Genomic DNA, 27460 nt, shown 5'->3' with positions numbered 1-27460 from the left:
AAAATCATAAGACCAATGGAAAACCTCTTTACTGCCAGGTTCCTCTCTCAGGGGGGACTGTATTGATATTTTATTTTAAATACAAACAAGTCTTATTCCTATTGTTGTCATGTGGCTTCTTGGAAGGAGACCTTGAATTCTTATTGGATCTTTTACTTACAAGTGGAAAACATCCTTAGGACACCAATAAATAAATTTACACAACAAGAAATGATTAAGACACTGAAAAAAATCACCTTGATGCACAAGTACAAGTTCTCTTCACTGTGAATCCACTTTTTCTTTACATTCCTGGTGAGACACTTCTGTCTGTTTTTACCCTGCTGGCGCCAAGCATCTTTCTCCTCCTGGATTTTGCCCACCTTCCTGCTCTCCCTTATCCACCTTCCATCCCATGGGTATCCACTGGCCATACCTAAGCTCGAAGATTCAGCCTCTGAGTCACTCCCACCTCCTCCACCGCCTCCTGCTGGAACTGGATCACAAATTTGGCTACCAGAATCTTCTTCAGGCCTCTCTGTAGCAATGGTTCGCTGAATGTTTTGGTACCTTTGCATCAGAAAGTGAAAAGACAGGAGTTAACTTTGGTTTGTTGGCTTGTTGAGGGGCTGACGCTCTGTCAGGTAAGTGGGGAAATCTGTAAAAAATTGTCTTGGATGTCAAGAAATGTCAGGAGAGAAGTGCTCAAAATTTTCCCAAGATACCTCATTTGCAAGACAAGTATCTCTAGGTGATTTGACTTCGTTTTGTTTTGTAACCTATGATGAGTTTTAATTATGGTGACTTAAAAAAAAAATCAACACACAAAAAATCGTTATAAAAAACAGCCTCTGCCCTGCATTAAATGAAATTGGACTGAGTCTAAAATAATGGTGTGGGAAGGAACTTAAAAATGTTACAGCTAAGATATCAAATCACCTCTCTTTGATTGTGATAAGTCTACAAACTAAAAGTTCTACTCGTTTTTATTTGACAGTTAACTGGTATGACTAGGAAGGAGTGTGCAAAGATTATACACTAAAAGATGCAAACTAATATATATAGAATTGATGAACAACAAGGGCCTACTGTATAGCAGGGGAACTATATTCAATATCCTGTGATAAGCCATAATGAAAAAGAATATATATATATATATAGCTGAATCACTTTGCTGTACAGCAGAAATTAACTCAATATCATAAATCAACCATACTTCAATAAATAACATTTTTAAACATTAAAAAAAAAAAAACACTGGCAGACAAATAAATGCTTTCAGCTTATATGAAGGTTCCTTTGAGTTTTCTTCCAAGTTGGAGAATGAGTCAGTAGGCCAATCAGTCACCTAACTGGGTACTTACTAAATATTCACTGACTCTTCCAATGGGGCCTGCTCTGTGCTGGACTTTCAGACCAAAGAAAAGACTGGAATATGATCTCACTCTGAACACTCACAGTAAGGACACAGCAAAAAAGGGAAAGGCATGTAGACCATGACTCTGGTGATGTGAACATGATGCCCTACATGTATTAGAGTTATGAACAGAGACAAGGAAACACCCAAGCCAGCGTATGGACTTATCAGGGAGCTTGGAGGGAAGGTACACAGAGGAAATAAAACATGCCAAAGACTTCACCTGAGAGAACTCTGAGAAGCTTGGTGGTGGCACCAGGATGTGTAGGCATTGGGCAGGGCCAGGGAACCAGCACAGTGGCAGAAAGCACCTAGGAGGTGCCAGCACTGGTTGGAACATTGTTCTCTAGGCCCAGAGCTACATCAGAATCACTTACAGGGCTGGTGAAAACAGGCTGCCAGGCTCCACCCCCAGAGTCTCTCTGACTCAGTAGGTCTGGGGATGGAGTGATAGGAGGCAAGAACGTGCATTTCTAACTAGTTCCTAGGTGGACGAGCCGCTGCTGCTGGTCCAGGGATTGACTTTGAGAACTGCTGCTGTAGGGACTGGACAGCTGCTGAGAAAGAGGCAGATTCAGCTCTACACTGACCCCCACCTATGTGGAGTGCATGGGAGGAGAAAAGCCTGGAGTCGGCGAGAGCGGCTGAGAACTACCGCATCGGTCCAGGCTGGAGATGCTGAAGCCTGGACCCAGGCAGGCGTGGTGTATCATGCTGGTCTCTTAGGATGCTGCTGGGCAAGGGGATCACCCACATATTGTAGGGATACTAAGATCACCTACGCCTGCCTACCTAAACCTCCCTGCCTGCCTGAACTACACCTGCCTAAACTGAACCATACCTAAAGTATACCTGCCTGCCTAAGCCTCACTGTGTTTTGTATGCAGGTGTCCAGCTGTCTTGTTCTTTGCTTTGCTTCCTTCCTCCATCCTGTGTGACCTTGACTTTGCCTGATGTCTCTCAGCCCACTGGTGCACAGGACAGGAATTCTGCCTCCCTTTTCTTCCTGGCACAGTAGGAACGAGAGAAGGGACAGAACTTAAGAGATCTTTAGCAGCCAAACTGTAATAACTTTACATGTAGAGTTAACAGGATTTGAGGCCTGGATATGGAAGCTGGAGAAGAGGGAAGGAGGGCTTCTGCTTAGAGCAGGTGGGTGGAGGCACCAGCCATGAGGAAGACCAGGTGGGATGGGCGGGTTGGCAGGAAGATTTTAGTGTGGATTTGGACAGGTTGACCTGGAGGTTCCAGAGGTCACACCAATGACCATAGTCAGGGGAGCATTGCTATGTGGGTCATGTGCTCAGAGAAGAGATGTGGCAGTGTAGGAAGAAGCGTCAAGAGAAGAGGGACCAGCATCTGGAGAGCTGCGAGTAGTCAGTGCAATCCAAGGTAGGGGCATGGGAGACACTGTCACACAGACAGGGTCTTCTGTCGTGGCATTCTGAAGACCAGTGACCTTTATTTGACCTTTAAAGAGGAGTTCTGGGGACTTGCCTGGTGATCCAGTGGTCTTAAGACTCTACGTTTCCACTGCTGGGGACAGGGGTTTAATCCCTGTTCAGGGAATGAAGATCCTTCATGCTGCTTGGCCAAAAATAATACATAAATAAAATAAAAAGGAGTTTTGTTTTCTAGTGTGGTTTCCAGACTACCTGCCAGAGTGATAATCTGGGTGATTATTTTAATTACAGAAACTGGAGCAAAATTGAAATCTGCACTTGTAACAAATCTTCAGATGGTATTATCTACATTCAGATGGTATTATCTACATATTCACTGGTCTGAGGTTTTATTAGCTAAGGAGACTCAGCCACTCCTTCCTGATACCCGGCAGAATGATGGTTTTGCCTGCAGCAGTTACTGGGAGGCATTCCTGAAAGGGCCTCTTATGAGAAAATGTGGAAGGACAGGAATGAGCAAAAAGTAGAGACAGAGAAAGGCTTAGTGTGTTTAGCCCCCACATGTCTGTGGCAGGGAGGATGCAGGGAAGGTGCACGCTGTTTGTCTGTGATGTTCCTGAGTTCTTGCTGAGACTCAAGTAATGCAGCCTTGGGCAGGGGTGGGGGGTTACTCAATGAGCCAGTGAGAAGCTGCCCAAGGGTGTAACCTTGACCGGGGGGAGGAGTGAGGCCTGCCAAAGACCAAAGGACCTGCTGTCAGAGGATCCCCTAAGTGGCTCAAGGCAGGCTGCATTTTCCAGTCAGTTCAGTTCAGTCACTCAGTCGTGTCCGACTCTTTGTGACCCCAAGAATTGCAGCACGCCAGGCCTCCCTGTCCATCACCAACTCCCAGAGTTCACTCAAACTCACATCCATCGAGTCAGTGATGCCATCTGGCCATCTCATCCTCTGTTGTCCCCTTCTCCTCATGCCCCCAATCCCTCACAGCATCAGAGTCTTTTCCAATGAGTCAACTCTTTGCATGAGGTGGCCAAAGTACTGGAGTTTCAGCTTTAGCACCATTCCTTCCAAAGAACACCCAGGACTGGTCTCCTTTAGAATGGACTGGTTGGATCTCCTTGCAGTCCAAGGGACTCTCAAGAGTCTTCTCCAACACCACAGTTCAAAAGCATCAATTTTTTGCCACTCAGCTTTCTTCAGAGTCCAACTCTCACATCCATACATGACCACAGGAAAAACCATAACCTTGACTAGACAGACCTTTGTTGGCAAAGTAATGTCTCTGCTTTTGAATATGCTATCTAGATTGGTCATAACTTTCCTTCCAAGGAGTATGCGTCTTTTAATTTGATGGCTACAATCACCATCTGCAGGGATTTTGAGGCCCCGCAAAATAAAGTCTGACACTGTTTCCACTGTTTCCCCATCTATTTGCCATGAAGTGATGGGACCAGATGCCGTGATCTTCGTTTTCTGAATGTTGAGCTTTAAGCCAACTTTTTCACTCTCCTCTTTCACTTTCATCAAGAGGCTTTTTAGTTTCTCTTCACTTTCTGCCATAAGGGTGGTGTCATCTGCATATCTGAGGTTATTGATATTTCTCCCGGCAATCTTGATTCCAGCTTGTGCTTCTTGCAGCCCAGCATTTCTCATTATGTACTTGGCATATAAGTTAAATAAGCAGAGTGACAATATACAGCCTTGATGTACTCCTTTTCCTATTTGGAACCAGTCTGTTGTTCCATGTCCAGTTCTAACTGTTGCTTCCTGACCTGCATACAGGTTTCTCATATAGGCCAGTCAGGTGGTCTGGTATTCCCATCTCTTTCAGAATTTTCCACAGTTTATTGTAATCCACACTGTCAAAGGCTTTGGCATAGTCAATAAAGCAGAAATAGATGTTTTTCTGGAACTCTTGCTTTTCTGATGATCCACGGATGTTGGCAATTTGATCTCTGGTTCCTCTACCTTTTCTAAAACCAGCTTGAACATCTGGAAGTTCATGGTTCACATATTGCTGAAGCCTGGCTTGGAGAATTTGGAGCATTACTTTACTAGCATGTGAGATGAGTGCAATTGTGTGGTAGTTGGAACGTTCTTTGGCATTGCCTTTCTTTGGGATTGGAAGGAAAACTGACCTTTTCCAGTCCTGTGGTCACTGCTGAGTTTTCCGAATTTGCTGACATATTGAGTGCAGCACTTTCACAGCATCATCTTTCAGGATTTGAAATAGTTCAACTGGAATTACATCACCTCCACTAGCTTTGTTCACAGTGATGCTTTCTAAGGCCCACTTAATTTCACATTCCAGGATGTCGGCTCTAGGTGAGTGATCACACCATCGTGATTATCTTGGTTGTGAAGATCTTTTTTGTACAGTTCTTCTGTGTATTCTTGCCACCTCTTCTTAATATCGTCTGCTTCTGTTAGGTCCATACCATTTCTGTCCTTTATTGAGCCCATCTTTGCATGAAATGTTCCCTTGGTATCTCTAATTTTCTTGAAGAGATCTCTAGTCTTTCCCATTCTGTTGTCTTCCTCTATTTCTTTGCATTGATTGCTGAGGAAGGCTTTCTTATCTCTTCTTGCTATTCTTTGGAACTCTGCATTCAGATGCTTATATCTTTCCTTTTCTCATTTGCTTTTCGCTTCTCTTCTTTTCACAGCTATTTCTAAGGCCTCCTCAGACAGCCATTTTGCTTTTTTGCATTTCTTTTCCATGGGGATGGTCTTGATCCCTGTCTCCTATACAATGTTACGAACCTAAGTCCATAGTTCATCAGGCACTCTGTCTATCAGATCTAGTCCCTTAAATCTATTTCTCACTTCCACTGTATAATCATAAGGGATTTGATTTAGGTCATACCTGAATGGTCTAGTGGTTTTCCCCACTTTCTTCAATTTAAGTCTGAATTTGGCAATAAGGAGTTCATGATCTGAGCCACAGTCAGCTCCAGGTCTTGTTTTTGCTGACTGTATAGAGCTTCTCCATCTTTGGTTGCAAAGAGTATAATCAATCTGATTTTGATGTTGACCATCTGGTGATGTCCATGTGTAGAGTCTTCTCTTGTGTTGTTGGAAGAGGGTGTTGGCTATGACCAGTGTGTTCTCTTGGCAAAACTCTATTAGCCTTTGCCCTGCTTCATTCTGTACTCCAAGGCCACATTTGCCTGTTACTCCAGGTGTTTCTTGACTTCCAACTTTTGCATTCCAGTCCCCGATAATGAAAAGGACATCTTTTTTGGGTGTTAGTTCTAAAAGGTCTTGTAGGTCTTCATAAAACTGTTCAACTTCAGCTTCTTCAGCGTTACTGTTTGGGGCATAGACTTGGATTACTGTGATATTGAATGGTTTGCCTTGGAAACAAACAGAGATCATTCTGTCATTTTTGAGACTGCATCCAAGTACTGCATTTCGGACTCTTTTGTTGACCATGATGGCTACTCCATTTCTTCTAAGGGATTCCTGCCCGCAGTAGTAGATATAATGGTCATCTGAGTTAAATTTACCCATTCCAGTCCATTTTAGTTCACTGATTCCTAGAATGTAAACATTCACTTTTGCCATCTCCTGTTTGACCACTTCCAATTTCCTTGATTCATGGACCTGACATTCCAGGTTCCTATGCAACATTGCTCTTTACAGTATCAGGTCTTGCTTCTATCACCAGTCACATCCACAACTGGGTATTGTTTTTGCTTTGGCTCCATCCCTTCATTCTTTCTGGAGTTATTTCTCCACTAATCTCCAGTAGCATATTGGGCACCTACTGACCCGGGGAGTTCCTCTTTCAGTATCTTATCATTTTGCCTTTTCATACTGTTCATGGGGTTCTCAAGGCAAGAATACTGAAGTGGTTTGCTATTCCCTTCTCCAGTGGACCACATTCTGTTCAAAAGTGACTCAACTATAGTTTTTAGTCCACAGGCTCTTCCAGAATCTTATCATTCTACTGTTAATATTAAGAGGTTGATCAATGTCCTCTCCCCTCCAAGCTGGGAAGGTCTTGTGGCTTCCTGGATGAATAGACAATAATGAAAGTGACAACTTGTGATGGAATACAGGAGCCATGCTGTCAGGAAGCCCAGGCAACATGGAAAGTCCACATGCAGGTGCTCGGAGTAACAGTCACAGCTGGGGTCCCAGCCAATAGCCCGTGTCCATCTCCAGATATGTGCCTCTCCAGCCCAGCCACCCTCAGACTGCAGCCATGAGATACCCTGAGAAGGGCCTCACTGAACTCAGTCCACCATGATAAGCATGAGAGAGGATGATGATGATGACGACAATGGTGCTAATAATCAATTATTGGTGTTTATACCACTAAGTCTGGGGTGGTTTGTTCCTCAGCAACAGACATCTGGAACAGGGCTTAGACAAACCTCATGCTGTGCCCTCTCTTTTCCTTCCCAAAGTGCAGTGACCACAGAAGAGAATTCTAATGAATCAATATAACCTTATATGATTAAAATGTCTGAAATTTCACAACCTGCTCCATATGTCTTTGGTTGGACCTGTGGTATCCCATACCTTACTAGGTCAGCAGCCTCAAAACCCAAGTGCCAGACACCACCCCTGGCCTTTGCTGGAGAAGGGACAGTCCTGGAGAAGCAGGCCACAGAGCAACTCATGGAGGATCACCCAGCGAGGGCAGGGCTGTAGCCTCAGAGGCCCTCTTTGATCTGAAGATGAAAGAGAGTGTCAGAGAGCCTGTTCTCTTCTGTTTCATCAAGAAGAGTCCTTCAATAACCCCCTCACATTTTATTTTTTTCAGTAAAAGGTTAAATATTTATATTGCATAGAGTTTATGGAAACTGATAAGAAAGTCAGCTGGAATGTCTAATTTGTAAATGGACACACAGAGGAACACACACAAAACCAAACCAGAAGAAAAAAAAAACAAAACAAAACCCTTCAGGAGCCAAGCCAAAACAAACTAAACAAAAACCAAACAAACTAAGCTTATAGGAATAGACAATTCTCACAGGAGGAGCTAAAATTGGTAAAAGAAGAGCTCATGGAAGCAGAAGTAGACCCTCCCTCCAAGAAGTGAAATGTAAGATGCACCAAAACACCAGGAGAATTGCTTAAGTCAGTAAAAACCCACCAAAGGATGATAAGGAAGGGAGGGTACCATTGCTGGCAGAGTGAATCTGCAGAATCACTTTAAAAAATACTCAAACACTGATATCAAATACTGAAACCACATAGATCTCCCTTGGCCTGCTGTTTTGGGAATATAACCCAAAGGAAACATGCTAAGACAATCCTAACATTTTACATGCCCTTGGGTCTTGCCCAAAATAGTGATAAAAATAAATATCCAACAATATGACAAATTAACTAAATTACATTCATTCGTTGGAACACTATCACTTAAGTGATAACTTTAAGACTATGTAGCAATTTGAAAATGCTAATAATGTAGTAAGTGAAAAATGAATATAAAACTATATCACCATTTTAAATATACAAGACTGTGCATATGGAACTTGAAAACTTGAAGACAGTTTAATCTTTTAAAAAAGCTAATCCTTGGAGTATAAGATTATAAGATCTTTTTTTTCATATTTAAGACTTCCATTTCTCCATAGTATAATTTTATCCAGATAATTAAAACATCAAACTTGAGTTGACTATTTAAAATCAGACTATGTATTTATATTTTTGGTTTGTTTGAGAAGTATTTGTGAAGAAGGTAGAGTTAGTTCATTTGGGATATTCTGAAAGTGCAGGAATTAACTTGGGAAATTGTCTTGTACTGAGTCCTGGTAAACTCTGGCCCCACCCAGCCACTGGGAGGAGGGTCACAGAAGAATGAGAGAGAAGGTAAGGACAGTACCAGTGGCGGGCACGGTGCCCCATCAGTAACAGGGCTGCAGAGGAGGCAGCCACTGGCTCTGTGCGGAGGGCTCTGGGGAGGTTTCAGGGACCAAACAACATTAGGTTTGGATCTTTGTAGGATGGAGACAGGTGCCAGGTGGAAGGCAGGTAACGAGGGACTCCCTTGCAGTAGGAGCATGGGGCAAAGCCACCAAGGCCACTTAGGGAGTGGCCGAGGGCACGTGGTCACCGCGTGCTACTTCATCAACTCCTTATTTTGCAGTACACATCTCTTTGCACAAAACATTTGCCTTTCACAATCACCCTGCCAGAAGTCAAAAGAAACTCCTTGCAACACTGAGAAGTATTTCCATTTTGCTATGAGACAGTGACGGGTATCAATTTCCTTATAACTGTAGGTCATCAAACAAATGCCCACTATGTGTGGTCACATCCGCAACGGATACGAGACTGACAGTATACTTCGTGTGGCTGCTGTTATCAGGCCAAATCACTGAAAAACTGTAAGTGCTGGAGGGCAATAGGCTAAAATAAGCATTGAAGAGCCTGGATACTTATCTCAAGGTTATCTAAGTTTCCCTAGGTAGGATTTTTCACAAGAAATAAGCACCTTCTCAAATTGCTCGATTTCTTTATCTGTCCAAATGGATGCAGCAAATATAGCTTCATGTTCATCAAAGTCTGGCCTTTTTCAGCATGTTCAGCTCCACTGGAGGGCACAGGGCTTTATCCACCAAAGCCTGTACACTTCTCTAGAGGCCTGGTTAAGGATGGATTTGGCTTCATTTTTATATTATACAATCTGAACATCGTGAACAAACTTCCAAGTATTTTTATGTCATGAGTCAAGGTGTTTACCTCTGCTTATGTTTTGTTTTAGTGTTTCAACTGGACCTCTCATAGATACAACCTGATGGTACTCTCCCTGTTTCTTAGTCTGATAAATATGTTCAACTTATCTGTCTGGCAAGACAGATCTTGAGGCCATTTCTGCCTGTGGCATCTGAACATGATCTATATGTAAAATGAGCTTGTTGTGTTCCCTGCATTTTTAGTTGCAAACACCATGAAAGGACACTCCCATGGCTTTTGGTACATTTATATACAATATGTTCTTCCTTGTAATATGATTTCTTTCTGTGGGAATAACTAGAGAAATATGCTGCCAATGAAAATGCTTTATGGTTCTTATTAATGACACTCAGATATTGATGGGGAAAAATGGAAAGCAAGTGTCTTCCAAATGCTCATGTGATAAAAGAATCCTCGTGATTTTCACCTAAAGCATCCTCCTCTGCCTACATCATGGAGAAGGAAATGGCAACCCACTCCAATATTCTTGCTTTGAGAATCCTATGGACAGAGCAGTCCATGGGGTCACAAAGAGTCGGACATGACTGAGCGACTAACGCATGCTGTCTACAACAGCAGTAACTAGAAGTTCAACTTTTTTTTTCTGTTTATTTTTAATAGTATTAAATTGTCCATTTTTTTCTGTAGTATAGAGTTAACTTTCAAGGAATGTTTGTTATCCAGACCTGTGTCCCCCAAGTCCAATTATTTATTCTTTCTCGTCCTTCTCCACCTTTCTCCTTTACTTCACACTAGCAAGACATCAGGTGGTTATAAACAAAGTTGAGCCTGCAGTTTGCACTCCTGGCTACTAAAAATATCCAAGAGCCACTGCCCTGATCTTATAGGAGCAAGATGTTGAGTATGATGCTCGTACTAGCTTACAACATGGGACAGACGCTATTGAGGGTTTTGTTTGCATGTTGAAAACAAAATGACATCTTTACATACTAAAAACTAGTAAAGGGCCTATGTTTTAGACAAAACAATTCTCAAAAAGTATTTTTAAATATTTCATTTTCTATGATGAAAGCTGTTTAAGAATGTATATTTCTGAGTATGTAGCAATTATGGGACTGGAGTAGGCATGAATATAGCAATTTATGAGACAGCTTTTTTTCCAGGCAGCTTTTAGTATTCTGTTAAACCTATCCTTGGAATGTTTTCAAACTGTTTCCAAACTGTTTGTGTTCCAGACCTGTTTGAGATTCTTATGACAGATATGAATGTCTGGCAGAAAAATGTGCATCCATGTATAATTTGCTTACAGTTTCTGAACGGTTCCTGGAACACTGACACCCTCAGTGAATACCTGGGTGGGGGGTGGTCCATGAGCCCCTGGGTAAGAACACCTGGGTTTGAGCCTGGGTCATCAAGGTATACAGAGGACTCCCCATCTTTAAATGACACTCAGGCTTAGCTGATGTCCTGCTGCTGAATTATAAATTTAGCTTTCCAAGTACTAACTATGAGTTGGTTAACTACTTTGCAGTTTCCTCATACAATCTGAGAAGAAAAGTCTAAGAGGGAATTTCATGAATCGCCCTTCCCCTTTCACGGTTTCTAGGGGCTCGCTGCATGCTGGTCACCCACCGCCTGTTGAGCTGCTCCATCTGCTGGATGGATCCAGATCTCCGCATCCCGTCGGGGGTGGCTGCTGCTGTGGGACGCTGCCAGGTGGTTGTGCGGTTCACGTGGTCCACATAAAAGACCCGCCCGTGGCTGTCAATGCGAGCTTCCCAGTCTAGCGCGTGATAAAAAGGCAAAAAGAAAAATCAAGGACAAACTACGGATCCATGTGAAACAGATAAGCACTTCCAGGTCTTCTGCAGGTAGAACTCACTGCTGGTGACTTGCTGAAGACCAAGAACTGCCCAGAGCACCTGCGTGACCTCTGAGGCACTGGCATGGAGTTGGTGTGCCAGGAAAGAGCCTACAGGACTCTGATTCTCTCCCGGACCATTTGAGACAGTAACTGGGGTTCCTCGAATAGGACCTATGATAAAATTCTAACAATTTCTAAAGACAAAGTCAAATACTTATTTCCTTCTTTAAAAAATTCCATCTTGCCAATTTTCTTGGCTACCAAGTGACAGCTGGAAGATAGGAATGTCCTCCAGCGAGAGCTGACAGTGATGCTGAAAAAAGTCCTTTCTTTGTTAAATCTGATGGAAGATGGCTGGTTAGGAGGGAATAACGGCTCCTCTTAAACCCAGGTTTGACTACAGTTCTAAAATACTGCATGTAGGTGCAGCTTCCTATAACATCTCATACGTCACAGCCTTAAGTGATTGCCTCTTGAGAGAAAGAATGGAAAGATTTGACCCTTAGAAACTAAATTCAAACCATCCTTTGATAAGTTGTGAATTCATAGTTTATGTTCAATCTATCTGTGGCTGCCAAATATTTCTTGACCAAAACAAAACCAATCATGACTATTAACTAGCATCAAGCTTTGTAAGTATCTCTTTGTTGATAAATAACCATCCCAAACAGTAGAGGGAGCCCAAGATAAAGATAAATTCTTTACTTCTCAAATTTAAACACCAGCAACCAACTAAAAGGTAGAAGCGCAGATGATACAGTCCATGATATACGTAGGGGCTGGACTGGGGTGATAGGATGAAAAAATCCTTAAAACGGAGAGAGCTGGGACTCACATGTACACACCTGAGCTTAACGAAGATGAGCTTAATGTCTGCTGTACCAGAGATGGGCAAAGCTTTTAGAGTCCACATGTAAAAATATGGTGGAAATAACAGCTTCATGATAAAGTTATGCTGAAAAATGAGTTACACTAAGGAATAAAATGCAAAAATGACTGCAAATGAGGAAAGCTATTCAGCCTTTTAAATGAGAAAAGCCATAGCTTTTGGGAGTAGGTCAGATATTTAACAATTCTGTTGAAAAAGTATCATTCAGGTAATGACATAGCAACTCTCAATTGTTTTCAAAATGAAAAAATACATTTGGTTTAGTTACGGTTTGATGTGTGCATGGTTTATCTGTTTGTGAACATTATGGCTTATGTTTGACATTTACCTGAGGGGCTGCCAAATAACGCCCAAGGAAATCTAAAATACCAGAAAATATCAAATTCAGCTTATAAGACAAATTGAAAAAAAATATAGTCAGGCTGTATAAATATATTCTAGAAGGTTTTGATTAAATTTGACTACTAGATGATTCAGCCTCAACTGTTGGTTGTAAATGTTAATTAGCTCATTGATGGAATTGTGTATTTGTGTAACTATTGAGTAATTAATTGCAAGCCAAACATTAAAAATTTTCAGTGATTCCCAAACTAGCAGCAATTGGGCTTTTTTTTTTTTAAACCCAACATGACTGTCATCCAACAAAGAATGAGTGTTAACCCTTGAGGAGTATCATGCTACTTCATTCACTTGAACAAGCACCTCCTTTTACTCACTATGAACTAGAGATCCGGCCAGATCCTGAGGATACATTGCTGACTAACACACATCCCTGCCCTCCAGATGCCCCATAGTAAAGGAAGGATTCCTTCAAAGACAAGACTCCAGTCTCATGGATTCTCCAAGTAAAAGGACTGAAGTATGGTGCAATGATAATGATCATTTCTAGGAGTTTCAGTATTTCCAAATCGCCCACAGAAAGGAATGTCAAGCCAGACAGGCCCTCTTCTTAATATATTAAACATGTGGAAGGCAGAGGGCTAATTAAACCTCTCATAAATATTCAGAAAATAATAGCTAAGCATAATTAGAGATTATAAGTGGGGTTTTCTGGGTTGCTTTGTAAAGAATTTACTTTCAAATACTGTATAAACCATATTGCATTAAGAGAAAATTTCTGAATGGAACTTCAGCCTCAGCATGTCCAATTCACTTGGCTTTGTGATACCAAAACAGACTCCTGAAAAGGATACCTTAATGGATGACCTTGGTATAGTAGTCATTCATGTGCGTCCATTCATTTGTGACTGAGGGATCTGTCATATATTATACTACATATTTTCCATGAAGTCTAAGGACAATGTAGAGCCTAATAATGTATCCTATTTTAATTATTATACTCATAAAACCTATAAATTTTACTTTCACATTAACAAGTGCAATATCATGTTTATAGTCTGGGCCTTTCTCTTGAACTTCTGTCACATCTCACTGCCTTCTTGACATCAATACCTGGATGACATTTCAAATATAACACGATCAAAACCAAATTTCAGTTCTTCCCTACCCAAACCTGCTCTATCTGCAGCCTTCCCTTTCTGTCTCAGTTAAATCCAGGTTAAAACTCTTGAGGTCATTCTTGACCCTTCTCTTTATTTCATACATCATATCCAATCTGTCAGCAAATCTATCCACAAAATATCTGTCCAGAATCTGACCACTTCTCTTCACCTCCTCTGCTCCCTGCTGGCCCAAACTACCACTGTTTCTCACCTGCAAGAACCTTATGCTGGGTCTCAGGCTTCTATTTTTTTTCCTCACAATTTAATGTCAACACAGAAAAGCTTTTAAGTCCTAAGTCAGACAATGTCAAGTCTCTGCTCAGAAAACTTTCATCCAGAGTAAAAGCCAAACCCTTAAGTGGTCTACAAAGTCCTATGTGAGTGATCTGGGCCCCCGAGAGATCTCTTTACCTGCTGTTTCCTCACTTCCTAAATGTGCTCCAGACACACTGACCTTCTTGCTGTTTCTCAAGCCCACCAGGCAGGCTGTTCTATTTGCTCAGAAAGTTCTTCCTTCCCAATACTTGGGTGGATAACTCTCTTACCATCTTTAAGTCTAGCTTCAAATGTTGCCTTGTCAATAAAGTGTACCCGGCCACCCTATTTAAAATGGCAAATCGGCCATCAATATACACTCCAGATTCTCCTTCCCCTGTTCTGCTTTTGCTTTTTCACAGCACTTAATACCTTCTAATGCACTGCATTATTTCTTAATTTATTTTTTTTAAATTCTTTATTATCTGTCTCTGCCAATATAGACTGTAAGCTCCTTGAGGGCAGGGATCTTCACCTGTTTGCCTTACCTAAAATACTGCCTCACACAGGATAAGTGTTCAATAAATATTTATCCAATGAAAAACTATCAGGGATGAATTCATCCACGTACCACGTGAAATTATTTAAGAAAATTTAGCTGTTAGCTTCACTACCAACTTTTCTAATATTTTCCAGTGTTACATGGACAGAAAATTGAAACCTATCTGGAAGAAATTTATTTTCACTATCAAAAGCAGCTTATATAAAGCAATTCTTTAAAACAGAATATATTATACTCATTTATAATATCTGTATGTATAACTAGTTATTACTCTTGCATGGATTGAAGGTCAATTCATGTGCACACTCACTGATAGGTTTTTTGATGTGGAGAAAATGTTCCTTTCTTGGAGAGAAAATGTTATAGGTATTTTTCTAAGTCAGAAGTATCTCTAGTGACATTTATGGAATATCCATAAGTCAATGTATAAAGAAAGAAATTAGGCATCAAAGGTAAAGGACATAATGCCTATCTTGGTTGCTTCCAACAAATACAGTGTTCCTTTACATTGGTCCACATATTAAAAACACTGTTTTATCACTGATAAATTACAACTGAATAGGAGAAGACTGGTGTAGATGTTAAATATATCATATTGTCAAGAAAAGATGAATTAAAGAATAAGTCTTTCTTCTTTCAAAACTGTAATGGGTTAATGTAAGCACAGGCAAAAAAATGTAAAGAAACACTGATTCCTTGCATCCTGGAAAGATTCTGCAGTTGTAAAATTTATCAAATTTTAAAGGTTATCTTTGTTTGAAAAATGAGTTGAAACCAAAACAGGGATGTTCTAGAATTCATGAACATATGTGATGCTAAGTGAATATAATATCTGGGGTGTCAGTTCCTTCTTACAAACATAATAATGGAATATTATAAGGGCAAATTACATTGGGACAACATCTAGAGACTATCTAGTCCAAATCTAGCACTTAGCAGACAAAAACATTAAAATTTTACAAATAAGAAAACTGAGTCTCTGAGAGATTAAGTGATTTTTCCAAGTTCAAATAACCAGCTAGATAATTATTAATTACTCATTACAGTTACCAGGAGAATGTGATTGAATTCTACCCCTAAAGATGATGTTTTGCATGGAAACCTCTAAGAACTGTAGAAAAAATTTGCGTCTGTCACATATGGGTACAATTTAGAGTAAGGAAAATGCAGGTTGAAATGTTTTATTATGTGGAGATGCTTGAACCATAAATGGTCCCATGGAGAATAACAGGATTACCCCATCTTGAACTGAAAACTTTTGAATATAAAATAGTAAAATTTGTGAAATAAGGGTCATGAACAGCTTGCAAGGACTAGTCAAGTCTTGTGATGAAATGCTCTCCATTTCAGAAGTTGAGGGCTACTGAAAATACTGGGTTATCTATTTGAGATCACATCCTGAAACCATCTGACAAAAAAACCAACCAAACAACTTTTATGGTAGGCGCCATAATGGTTTTTGATCACACTGTAAGGTACAGAGTGGGGGAAGAGTTTGGATGTTTATATACAAAGTTCATACTGACCTGCTTAGATTTGATAGGAAGAATTAAGACACAGATTTTCAAAACTAAAGCTTACTTGGTGGAAGAGGCTCATCGATTGTTGGGTAGTGATGATGTTCAGGCCTCAAGGAAGGAAGCTGGCTTACTGGCTGGGAATTATGGAGTATAGGACATTCACCTACGGACAAGATAGTCAAGATATTCAGATTCATTCATTGCTGTGGCAACGTCATCAAAAAAGCATGTCTGTAAAACAAATTACTGCAAGAAAAAACCCCAAAGAGTGGGCAATCGATTTTTTGGTTCTTTGTCAGTTTGTGACATTCAGAACCATTCATGAATGAGTGATGAGAGGGAACTATTTTTTTTTTTTAACTCAAATAGTCAAACATTTCATGGTTCTGATTTGTATCATACCAGACCAACAGGTAGGATTGGGGACCTGAATTTTCTTGAGGGGAAGGTGGCATCAGAAAGGGACCTAGAAGAAAATGAGCAGAGCCTGAGGTTAGCCCAGGAAAAGAAACAGGCCTGTTGGAGGGAAGAACAGCATTTATAAGGTCCCATACATTTTTGGGACTGTGCAAAATGATAGCTCCTTTTTCCGATAGATTTCATCTGAGGGCTGCCAAGAGGCTGTCTTTCAGATTTTGTGTTTGGAATGAGACTCTTAGCTGCTGCCATTTCAAGATGGGGTTAAGGAACTGATGGGCCAAGAAGATAAATTCTTATTGCATGAAACCTAGGGGCTGGGCTGGGGAGCCAAGGACCTATGGGATTTTGTGATTGTTTCAAGTTATTCTGAGGAAGAAGCAGACAAACCAGGGTGTTCTGGAAAGAGAAAAGACAAGAGACGAAGGAAGTAGGTAAGAGGCAGGAAGACTGAGACAGGAGAACTTGAAACATGGAAGTGGGATAGAGGGAGGCAGAAAGACAGACATGGAGAAATTTTAGAAATAAACATATCCACAGAATGCATGGCCCAATTACGATAGACACAGCTAATATTACTGTCAGGCAGACCTATGATGAACTGAATAGTGTTTTAAAATGGAGTTCCTATTTCATGATGTCTTCAGGTCTTGGTAACACTGCATGTAGAGGGGCCTCCAGTACCAGCAGTTTGGGTCACATAATCAGAGTCAATTGCTCTTGATCTGTGAGGAGCTAGAAAAGTTGAGGCCATGAGCCAGCCCTCAGACTGGTAACCCCCATTGTACCCCAACCTGGATTTCTCACAATAGCCCCTATTGGCCAAAGGACAAAGGTCAGGCTTCTCCTTCTTTTGTCCTTCCACGGCTGATGCAAATCTCAAGTGTTCCATTATTCCGCGGTCCGAAAGAGAGGAACTGTGAAAACCAGTGTTTAAGATCTTTGTGGGAGCTCAAATTTCAAAAATATTTCTCAGAGTGTCCATACATGGAAAGGATGATTATTTCTTTCTGTTCTAGATCTATAGAACTGACTTAAAAACATAAGCAGAAGTTAATTAGGAAGGAAATTACGTGAATTTAGCCATTTAACTCCTTGAGCTAACTGGAAAACAAAAACAGGAATGTATTCAGAAACAAAGGGTCCTTTTAAATGTTAAATATATAGCATCATTTCTTGTGCAATCTCTGGTATGTGACTTACACCCCTGGGGTCCTCAGAGACTAAGGAAAGTCAAGGACGGTGCCCCTCCCTCATGCCAGCCTTGCAAACTGACTCCTGTTTCAAAGCTGGGCTCTGTGTTTAGTGGATATAACACTCATGTTCGTATTTATATGTGCTTAATGTCAGAAACTGAAAAAAAAAAAAGAGAGAAAAACAATGGTACAGTTGTTATGTCACCAGCTGCTGTGTTTTAAATTTAGTTGTTAAAAAAAAGAGAGACTTACCTTGTTGTAATTAATTCAACCAATCAGGTTAATTACTCCTCCAAGCTAGTGGAAACATAATAGTGTTGCTTGCCGGGTTAATGGAGCTGACCCCACCTTCCCGTGAACCCCAAGCAAATGCAATGATGTGACTGATGCATCTCAGCCAACGGAATGGAAGCAAGAGGAAGCAAGCCACTTCTGTTCTGCACGAGGCCGCAGCTCCGCACCATCCCCCTCACCTCAAATACAAAGCAAGGGTCAGACCTGCTAGAACTTCTGAGAAGGAAATGTATTCCAATTTAAAAGGGAGCCTTGCTGCTCATCTACCTGGAAGAACCCTCACTCAGAGGCTGAGCATTTCATAGGAATCATCTCAGTTAATCCTTCCAACCCCTTTAGGGTATGTTCCACTTTGCACCCAGTTTACACGTGAGGTTTGAAGCAGTTAGGTAACTTGGCTAAGGCGTCATGGCTGGGAAGTGGGGAGACTGAAGATAAACCCAGGGGAGCCTGATGCCAGGGTTGAGCTCATAATCACATTATTATTGTTGTTGTTGTTTAGTCGCTCAGTCGTGTCCGACTCTTTGTGACACCATCGACTGTAGCCTGCTGGGTTCCTCTGTCTGTGGGATTTTCCAAGCAAGAATACTGGAGTGGATTGCCATTTCCTTCTCCAGGGGATGTTCCCAACCCAGGGATCGAACCCACCTCTCCTGCTTGGCAGGCAGATTCTTTACCCCTGAGCCACCTGGGAAGCTGCCCATAATTGCATTATGTTACTTTTTTTTCCTTTTCATTTGATCTGAAGGTTTTTAAAACCCATTTTATGTTGAAGTTAAAAAAAGAGGCACATGTGGAGGGAAAAGAAACACAAAGTAGATGAAGAAGACATCTCCACAAACTGCTGCAGACGCACCTACGTGGCTGTGGGTATAGTATAACCATCCTCGGCTAACCTCAGGAAAGAATTTGCAATCTGCAAAGTCACAGTGAGGGGAGAAGAGGGCACATGTGCGTATAATCAGGCATACGTGTTTCTTCTGAGTGGGTGCTGATTGGTGGTGAGTGGGGACAGATCCACCACTTGGACTTCATTAACCCGGGGGACTCCCTACCACGGGAGAGAAGAACTGGCTGTAGAAGTCATGTGCCAGCATAGGTACAGCCTTCAGGAAATCAACAGTCCTTCCCAGGAATCCTCGTTTTGCTCCCAGTAATCACTATAGTGAAGCATATGTTCTTAACTTTTTTGGAGTTTACAATCTGCAAAAAATTTCAGGAATCTAGAAATTTCTTTAGAAACATAGACTTCCACTCTGGCCCTGAAAAACTTTTTCATCCTTTTGGTAAAGGGGATGGGTTCCCCACTGCTGGACTGTTAGACCTTCAAAGGCATGGGTAATATCTTTTTTTAAATATCAATGTATACTGAGTCAAGTTTCAATTACCCATGTGTGGACTGTCTCCTATCATTGGAGACATGGGTCCAAATATACCCGTTGGCTACAACAGACTGACAGACTATAAATTCAGCCTTGTAGCTCTGTGGCTCTGGGTAAAGATGGTTATTATACTTCTAAAGGTAAAAATGTTTTTTTCTTTCTTAAAAAACACACCTTTGATGAGAAGAGTTGCTTTGGTTTTGTGTCTTGACCTACAAAGCTTAAAATGTGTAGTATCTGGACCTTTATGAAAAAAGTTTTTCCAACTTCGGTCTGAAACATCTCTGGTAGCTCCCAGTTGTGCCTTCATATAGGTATATCCCCAAATTGCCTTATGATATACTTATTTTTAATTCTATTGTAATTATTGAGTGCCGTCCACACATAGCATCTGACCTAGAACAAAGAGGAGACTCAAAACCTCCTTATTAAAGAAAGGGATTGTCCACCCCATTCTCATACTCACGGGTGCTTTTCCATATTGTGCGGTATGTCACTATGCTTTACTGTATGGCACTCTGGTTTTCTTCCTGTGTTTCTTTGTTACCAGTTTCCTTGGGCTTCTCCTTACCCTATGTGCCACTTTCCCTCACCCCTTCTTTCTCCAAAATGTAGAATTGGGTACTTTTAAGTACTTAAGATTATTTCTTTTACACTCACATACGTTCCTATAAAAATTTGCAGGTGCCAGGCATTTGCTTAGCAGACGTAAAGAAGATATGAATTCTGGCCCTTGATGAGCTTACAATCTAGAGACAATACCACTGCATGTTGTTTGGAGGCTAATTTAAACAAATTAGAACAGCAAAATAGCAGAATCTATATTTTTCGCTTTTAAAACAGCTGAAATATTTCATATTATCATGTGACTTTTAAGTTATTTCCCTTAATGTCACTGTCACTTGACTGGCAGGTGGTTCCCAATTCTGGATTAGGAAATGCAAGTTAACTTTATATATGCTTCCACAGGCATGACTAAGAAGACAGGTCTTTGGTTAGGACACAGAATACATTTTTAAACTAAAAAGGGCACCTGTTGGATTAGAATCTTACTCGAGACAAAGTGCTTTACACATTCATGGTATCCTTCCTTTGCATTAGCCAAAATAGCTCCCCAATCCCACAAAACAACACAAAACAAAACCAACAACAATAACAGAATCAAGTAGACAGAAATCATGACACATAAATGTAGGCTATACATATTCATATGTACACAGGTTAAATTCTAAAACAGGTAATATCAATGTTCTTCCACTTATATTAACATTTATTGCTAATCTTCGTAAGTTGTGGGGAGTCAGCAGATATTGACATATTACCCACTTAATGTTGATCATTTTCTGCTCATATCATTTGATACTAACTTTGATGCTCTTGCTGCTGTCAAGACTGGAGGGTAATATGTACCCTATAATCAGTGATTAGTTAAAACAGAGAGGCACACATACAAGTACACGCTCACATCCAACTAGTTGTCATTCCTGGGGTGTATCTGAGCGGTGGTGGGGTGTCAGCTACCCACAGTCTGGAATACTGACATACACATATACACATGCACACATATAAGTACAAGACAGGCACACGTGGCCACTGCAGCACCCTTATTTGGGACTGATCCTCTCCCTCTTGGTTTTAAACCATGTTGGTGAGACCTGCGTCCCCCTCGTGGTGGTCCTATTCTCACTCTGATGGGGTGTGAGGTCTAACCTTCTCTCCGACTGCTCGGCCCTGCCACGGGGGACTCCAGACCTTCCATGGTTCTGGCCATGCTCCCATCGGGGGCGGCCAGCTCGTCTTGCCATGGCCCTGCACCGTTGGCCGACTCCTGGTCCAGCTCTGGGCTCTGCACTGAGTCGGGCACTGACTCGAAGGCGCTGTTCTCCTCCTCCTCGTCGTCCTGAGAGGAGAAGACCGTGCTCTCGGAGATCTTGGCACTGTCCACAGAGGAGAAGCGGGTGTGGCTGGCAAACCTACTGCCGTTGTAGCAGGAGGGGCTGTAGCAGGAGGCGCTGTAGCAGGAGCTGCTGTAGCACGAGGAGCTGTAGCAGGAGGGGCTGCAGCAGGATGCGTCGCAGCAGCTGTGGTCTCCACCCTGCCGCGGGCTGGAGTCGCTCTCGCTCCCCGTGCTGGGGAGCGCGTCGCCATCCGGGGCTGAGCCGTTGGCCAAGCCCGAGTGGCCGAGGGGAGCCGTGCCTGGAGTGGCCCCCTCGGGGGCCTCTCCATCCTCTTCCAGGGGAGGAGGCTCTGCGGCGACCGTGTCCATCTCACTGAGCGCGTCCTTCTCCGAGGCATCCTTGAGGGTGGCCTCCTCCTCGGCACCGTCGTCGTCGTCGTCCGCGCTGCCGCCCTGCGCCGAGGGCAGGCTGTGCAGCAGCGTGTGGATGCGGATGTAGTGGGTCCGCGGCGTCTCCGGCTCACCGCAAGCGGACGCGATCACCGTCTCCAGCTCGGACACAGGCAGGGAGCACGGCCTGGTTTTCCTCTTCACTGAGGCCCGCAGGTGCAGCCTGTCCTCCCCCTGCCCCAGGGCAGACACGTCCCCCTCTTCCTCCTCCATCTGCTCCTTCTCCTCCTCCTGTCCCCCAGCCCGACTCTCTGTGGCCCTTTCCTCAGCCACCGGCTCCCCAGGGCTGCTCGGGGCTTGACCGTCCTCCAGCAGCCCCGGGAGGGCCACCTCCCCTCCCAGGTCCAGCCGCTCGGCCAGTTCTTCTGCACTTAGGGCGGGCTCTGTGTCCTCTGGCCCAGGGGCTAGCAGCTCCCCAGCCCCCTCAGGCCCCACAGAGACTATGCCATCATCATCTCCTGCCTCGGTGGTACCTGCCGCTGCCTCAACCAGACTGGTAAGCTCCAGGCCCTCGATCTCTGGAGGGCCCACAGTGCTGCCCTGGCTCGGCTGCTCAGGCTTTGGGGTCCCTGAGGGCTCTGGTGCATCACACGGGGGCTCCCCACAGCTGCTTGCCACCAGGTTATTCATGGGGCTGTCCTGAATTTCCGCAGACTCAGGCTCGGTACTCAGGGAAATCTCCTCATCATCTGTGGACAAGAAGAAAATGTCACTGCAGTGTTAGTCTACTCCCGAGGATGTGTGAGCATCTTAGGGATTTCTGCCTTAGGATATTGCATGGAGGGGTTGATGAGCATTTCCCATGGACCAAAGCTCTGCTAAAACCCATTCTGTAAGAAATGGTTCTCCTTATGCAATCACGATGTATTTGACAATTCTGTTTCAAGGGACTTCAGTTTTTGGTCAAAATGCCCAAATCCTAGTGCTACCCCCGTTCTGGGCACAAAGTAGGTGCTCAATAATGTCTGTTATTCGGAAGACCTCAGAGATGAGAGGTGGGGTTTACAGTTCCTTGTTGGCTTCAGGCAGGGCTAATTATACTAGTTCAGAGTGTTTCCTATGGCTGAGTCCCCCAGTGTGGCAGAATGGGGTTCTTAGGTGACCAGAGAGAAGGAAAGGGGGCAACCACAGTCATTCAGTGGCTCAGAGCGGAAGCCTCCCAACATCTGGAGAATAATGAAGTGGGAAAATAAACCAGGTCTGCATACCAAGCACCCATTCACGGAGCAGCAACCATGGTTCACCTCTGCCTTCCCCCAGTTGCTCTACTGGATCCCTGCCAGATGTGGATTCCCAATTCAAGCCCGTGTGCTATCCACTCATTGAAGAAAAGCAATCTCTCTGGTGCACTGTAAAGCTATTCTTACTGCTACACTAAAGCAAGAATCAGTTTTATTTTCAGGATGAGGAAGGGCTGGATGTGAAAGGATGAAACAGTCAAGTGTTTCCTTACAATCTGCTTTGTAGACTGGGCACAGAAATGCGCAGTTTGTTTGACAAGGGGGCAGTGATAAACTCCAGACCCTGCTTCTCAAAAGCCTTATTAGCTTTACTGGAAACTCATAAATGTGTTGCCAATAAAGTGGCAACTCACAACTCTCGGCATGATCTCTACCTGTGAGGGGCTGCCAGAGAAGAGTCGGAGTGGGATTATGAGGCATCTCGTCAATCTTATTTGGAAATACGTTTTGGCTTGAAAAACTGAACACAGGATGATTCAAAAGTTTTCTGTCCAATTTACAATATTCATTTTTCCTGTGAGATTGTAAAAATCCACTGAGTAATCACAGTTTGACAATGTGACATGTATCACATTCATTCATTCATTCATGTATGCAGTGATTCAACATCTATTGATTAAGTCCTGTGTGGGTATGGGTTGTGTTAGTTGTCAGTCATGTCCGACTCTTTGGGACCCCCTGGACTGTATAGCCCACCAGGCTCCTCTATCCATGGAATTCTCCAGGCAAGAATACTGGAGTGGGTAGCCATTCCCTTCTCCAAGGGATCTTCCTGACCCAGGGATTGAACCCGGGTTTCTCACATTGCAGGCAGATTCTTTACTCTCTGAGCCACCAGGGTATTGGGAGTAAAATGTTAAGTTAGACATGGCTCCGTACCCATGTTGACCTCTTTGTCAATCCCCACTCCACTGTCTAACCCTCTACCTTTAGGTCACTGGAACGAAGAGGAGCCTGTCAATCAAGGGGACCACAGGGACTTCCCTGGCAGTTCAGTGGTTAGGGCTCCGTGCTTCCACTGCAGGGGCCCGGGTTCAATCCCTGGTCAGGGAACTGAGATCCCATGAGTCATGTGGCACCACCAAAAAATAAAGATAAAAAGGAGGGTAGCAACCTGGCTTGCAGAACAGATCACTGGCTTCTGGGCCTCAAATGGAGAAGACAGGTAGAGAACCACAAAACCTAGGACATGTCTGGAGAGAACCATGGTTATTATATTTTGGAGAAAGGAACCATCTATGACACTAGGCTAGGACAACACATGAAATACATGCCGAAATACCTGGGTGGATGGAGGAAGTGATCTCAAATCGGAATTGCAGCTGTCCACTCACGTGATCTGTTGGAAGCCTACGGCCAAGGGTGTAGCTGACCACCCTGTCCCTAGAAGGAAATAAGCATCATCACAGATCTGGTAAATACCTGTTCTCCTAAAGACCACACACTATGCCAGCAGGTGAGGCACCCAAGCCCAGGGAGGCCCTGATATTAGGAGGTGATGTCTGCTCAGGACGATACAAGATGGTCCTAAGGAAAAGATGGGAAAGTACACTTGCTCAACAGCAATGAAAACTTCAATAAAATCCTTATTGAATAATCTAAGACAGGGATCAGTAAACTACAGTCCGTGGGCCAAATCTGGCCCATCACTTGCTTTCATAATGCTATGGGCTTTTTACATTTCTAAATGGTTAGAAAAAGTGCAGTAGAAGAGTAGCATTTTGTGACATGTAACAATGATACGAAATTCTAATTTGTTTCCACAAATAAAAGTTTTATTGGAATGCAGTCATGCTTGTCAGTTTACTTCTTGTCTGGGCCGCTTTCATGCTACAGTTGCCGAGCTGAGTAGTTGGGACAGAAGCCATATGGCCTACACAGCCTGAAATATTTACTATCTGGCCCCTTACAGAGAGTTTGCCAACTTGTGTTTTAGAGAAAAGAAGAAGAAGAAGAAAAAGACATGGATATCCTTTGCTTGCTTTTCCTGTGCAGGCTGACATTTTCCAAATAAGCCCTTAATTATGGACAGGGCCAGCAGCAGATGCTTGTCTTGTAATAATCTAGCTAGCTAGCTACTTACCGCTATCTATCTATCTATGGAAGGATGTAATCCTGATGCCCAGAGACCCTGTGGAGTGCTTCAGAAAGAGACCTGCTGTACAGCAGAGCAAAGCAAGACTTGTGGGCTTGGGTCCACTGGCCTGTGACTTCCAATTACACCAACTCCAGGGTCCCACAGAGAGACTCTGAAACTCCACCCTGGACCCTGGCACCACTCCCTTTGCTCACCCAAGGCAATTTTTAATTACTAGGAAGACAATTATCCAGAGAGAAATCAATCTGATAGTTTGCTATTATAGTTTCATCAACAATGCAGATTCAGCAGAATACAAGGTACCCTCCCTTGGCCTAAATAGGAAGAGCGACTACTCTGGGATATTCAGAAATGAACAAATCCATTCTACCCAGTAATAACAAAGACATATTCCAAAACCAGTTGGTACTTAGATAATTATGTATTCATCCCATTTATTCATTTGCGACATTCAAATAAAAAGGTAAATCACTGGCTAATAGTGTTTCAATGTTTTTCCTAGAAAACACCAGCACCGTGAAACAACATATATCCCAGGGGTTCACTGACTTAGCATTTCTCTTTGGTAAGCCCTGGTTTCATATTTGGATTTTCTAGGAAGTCCATTAAATAAAGCATTACATGCAGGAAAATTAGAATGAGCTAAAATATTGACAAGGGCTTTGGTCAATATTATGAAGTAGGTCTACTATGACCATAAGAAAGAGATCCTGAACCCCAAACCTAGTTGGAATCAGAGGAGGCCTAAAGACAATATCAGATAGTGAGACTACTTTATCAACAAATATTTTGTGAGCCCCTGCAATGTAAAAAAGTGCTGCAGGTGATACATAGCATGTAATGCACACCCCTGCCTTTAAATAGCTTGTCCCAGTTGGGGCATGAGACTGGCAAAGAGTTCTTTAATTACGTAAAGAGTTCCAGGCAGCGGTGATATTTCCAATATGAAGCTGAGGCGGGCGAGAGTAGAGGACTTGAGGAGAGAGACAGTAAAAGGCAGATGGCTGAGGGCTGGGATGTTACAGGCAAAGGAATCAAGGGCACCTTCCGAGCAGCCTTTATTTTAAAAGGCATACAGTTTGCTATTTTAAAAATGAACAGTTTGGAATCATTTAGTCCCTATGTGCCATGGAGAGCTTTATGTTCTTTATGTATATTCTTGTTTTAGTGGAAAATGCAAACATCTTGTTTGACACACAACTGTAGCCTCGTAAATGTCAGCTCTCTGCTATAAGGCTCTGATTACATGTCCTTGTATCATTCTAAGTGTTGCACTGAGGCATATCCATGACCAGAGAACCACATACAGCTTTACATGTTTTCAAATATAGTTGCTGTTACCTATAGAAATGCATATTATGTACAAGGATTTTTATCTGGTCAGAGGTTAATGAGAACCCTGAATATTATTTATTTACTTACTTTATTTTTTGACCGCATTGCATAGCATGCAGGATATTAGTTCCCTGATCAGGGATTAAAACTGGGCCCCCTTGCATTGGGAGTGTGGAATGTAAACCACTGGATCACCAGGAAAGTCCCAAGAACACTGAATGGACATGAATATAGAAGATACAAAATGCAGGTCATATACAACTGTGTGAGCAGCATAATTGTGGTTAATCCATAAGGATTCATGCTTTTAAAATTTTACACATCTTATCTAGCATTTTCTATAAATACTAGCGTTTTTTTAAGGCACTCTAGTCTAGTAACCCAGTATTTCATCTTTTTATGGAAATGTCACAAATGATTAAATCCTACACACAAGACAGGCATGTGAATGAAATGATATCCTTCGTGGTAAAACAAATTTTAATTTCTATCTGTACAGAAAAAAATGCTGCAGTAAGGCCTTCTTTCACTAGCATCTTAGAAATTTTTACTGTTCTGCATAAGTAATCAGAGGTAAACAAACTAGGGGAAAAAGAAGGGCCTGTTTAATAAAATCTCATAGCTTGAACAACGTAGTAATGGGAGAAGCCAGGGAAATACAGCACCAGTATTTCAGTTTGAGTCTCTATGAGGCTGTATTGTTGCCTTTCTTGGGCCTGGCCTGCTGGCTGATGCCTAGTGATTCAGAGCTCTTGGTCAAGGTTTACCCTATGGCATGTCTTTCCAGGAGTCTTTGAACGGGCATTGACAGCTTTCCCAAAAAGCGCTTGATGATGGGGCGGCTCTTGGCAAACTTGTCCTTCACCTCAATTTCCAGCACATCAGTGGGCAAGGACACAAAGCTGAATTGCTGCAATGAAAAAACACATGACATCAATTACCTGTGAGGTGTGAGGGGTGGCCAATCCCCAGTCCATCTGCTTTGAATGATGTCATTGTCAAACACCCCCACAGCAAACTTTCCCTCTCTCTCTACTTGCCAACCTAAGTGTATCCACCTATCTCAAGGTTTTAGAAATGTTGTAAACTCTGTTTATCCCAG

The 27460-nt window shown here is 42.7% G+C and overlaps 1 protein-coding gene across 1 annotated transcript in view; it reads right to left on the bottom strand.

Moving 5' to 3' along the window:
- HECW1 (HECT, C2 and WW domain containing E3 ubiquitin protein ligase 1) overlaps positions 1–27460 on the bottom strand; it is a 270983-nt gene that overhangs the window by 107705 nt on the left and 135818 nt on the right. The window contains exons 6-11 of the mRNA XM_070369359.1: positions 27126–27268; positions 24208–24308; positions 21048–22373; positions 16110–16211; positions 11089–11239; positions 416–549 (exon numbers count right to left, since the gene is read on the bottom strand). Of these exons, the coding sequence (XP_070225460.1) occupies positions 416–549; positions 11089–11239; positions 16110–16211; positions 21048–22373; positions 24208–24308; positions 27126–27268 (1957 nt within the window). The remainder of the gene's footprint in view (positions 1–415; positions 550–11088; positions 11240–16109; positions 16212–21047; positions 22374–24207; positions 24309–27125; positions 27269–27460) is intronic.

The sequence above is a fragment of the Bos mutus genome, chromosome 4 (assembly GCF_027580195.1).
Source record: "Bos mutus isolate GX-2022 chromosome 4, NWIPB_WYAK_1.1, whole genome shotgun sequence".
Taxonomy (NCBI): Eukaryota; Metazoa; Chordata; class Mammalia; order Artiodactyla; family Bovidae; genus Bos; species Bos mutus.
This window is presented reverse-complemented; position numbering and strand designations above follow the sequence as displayed.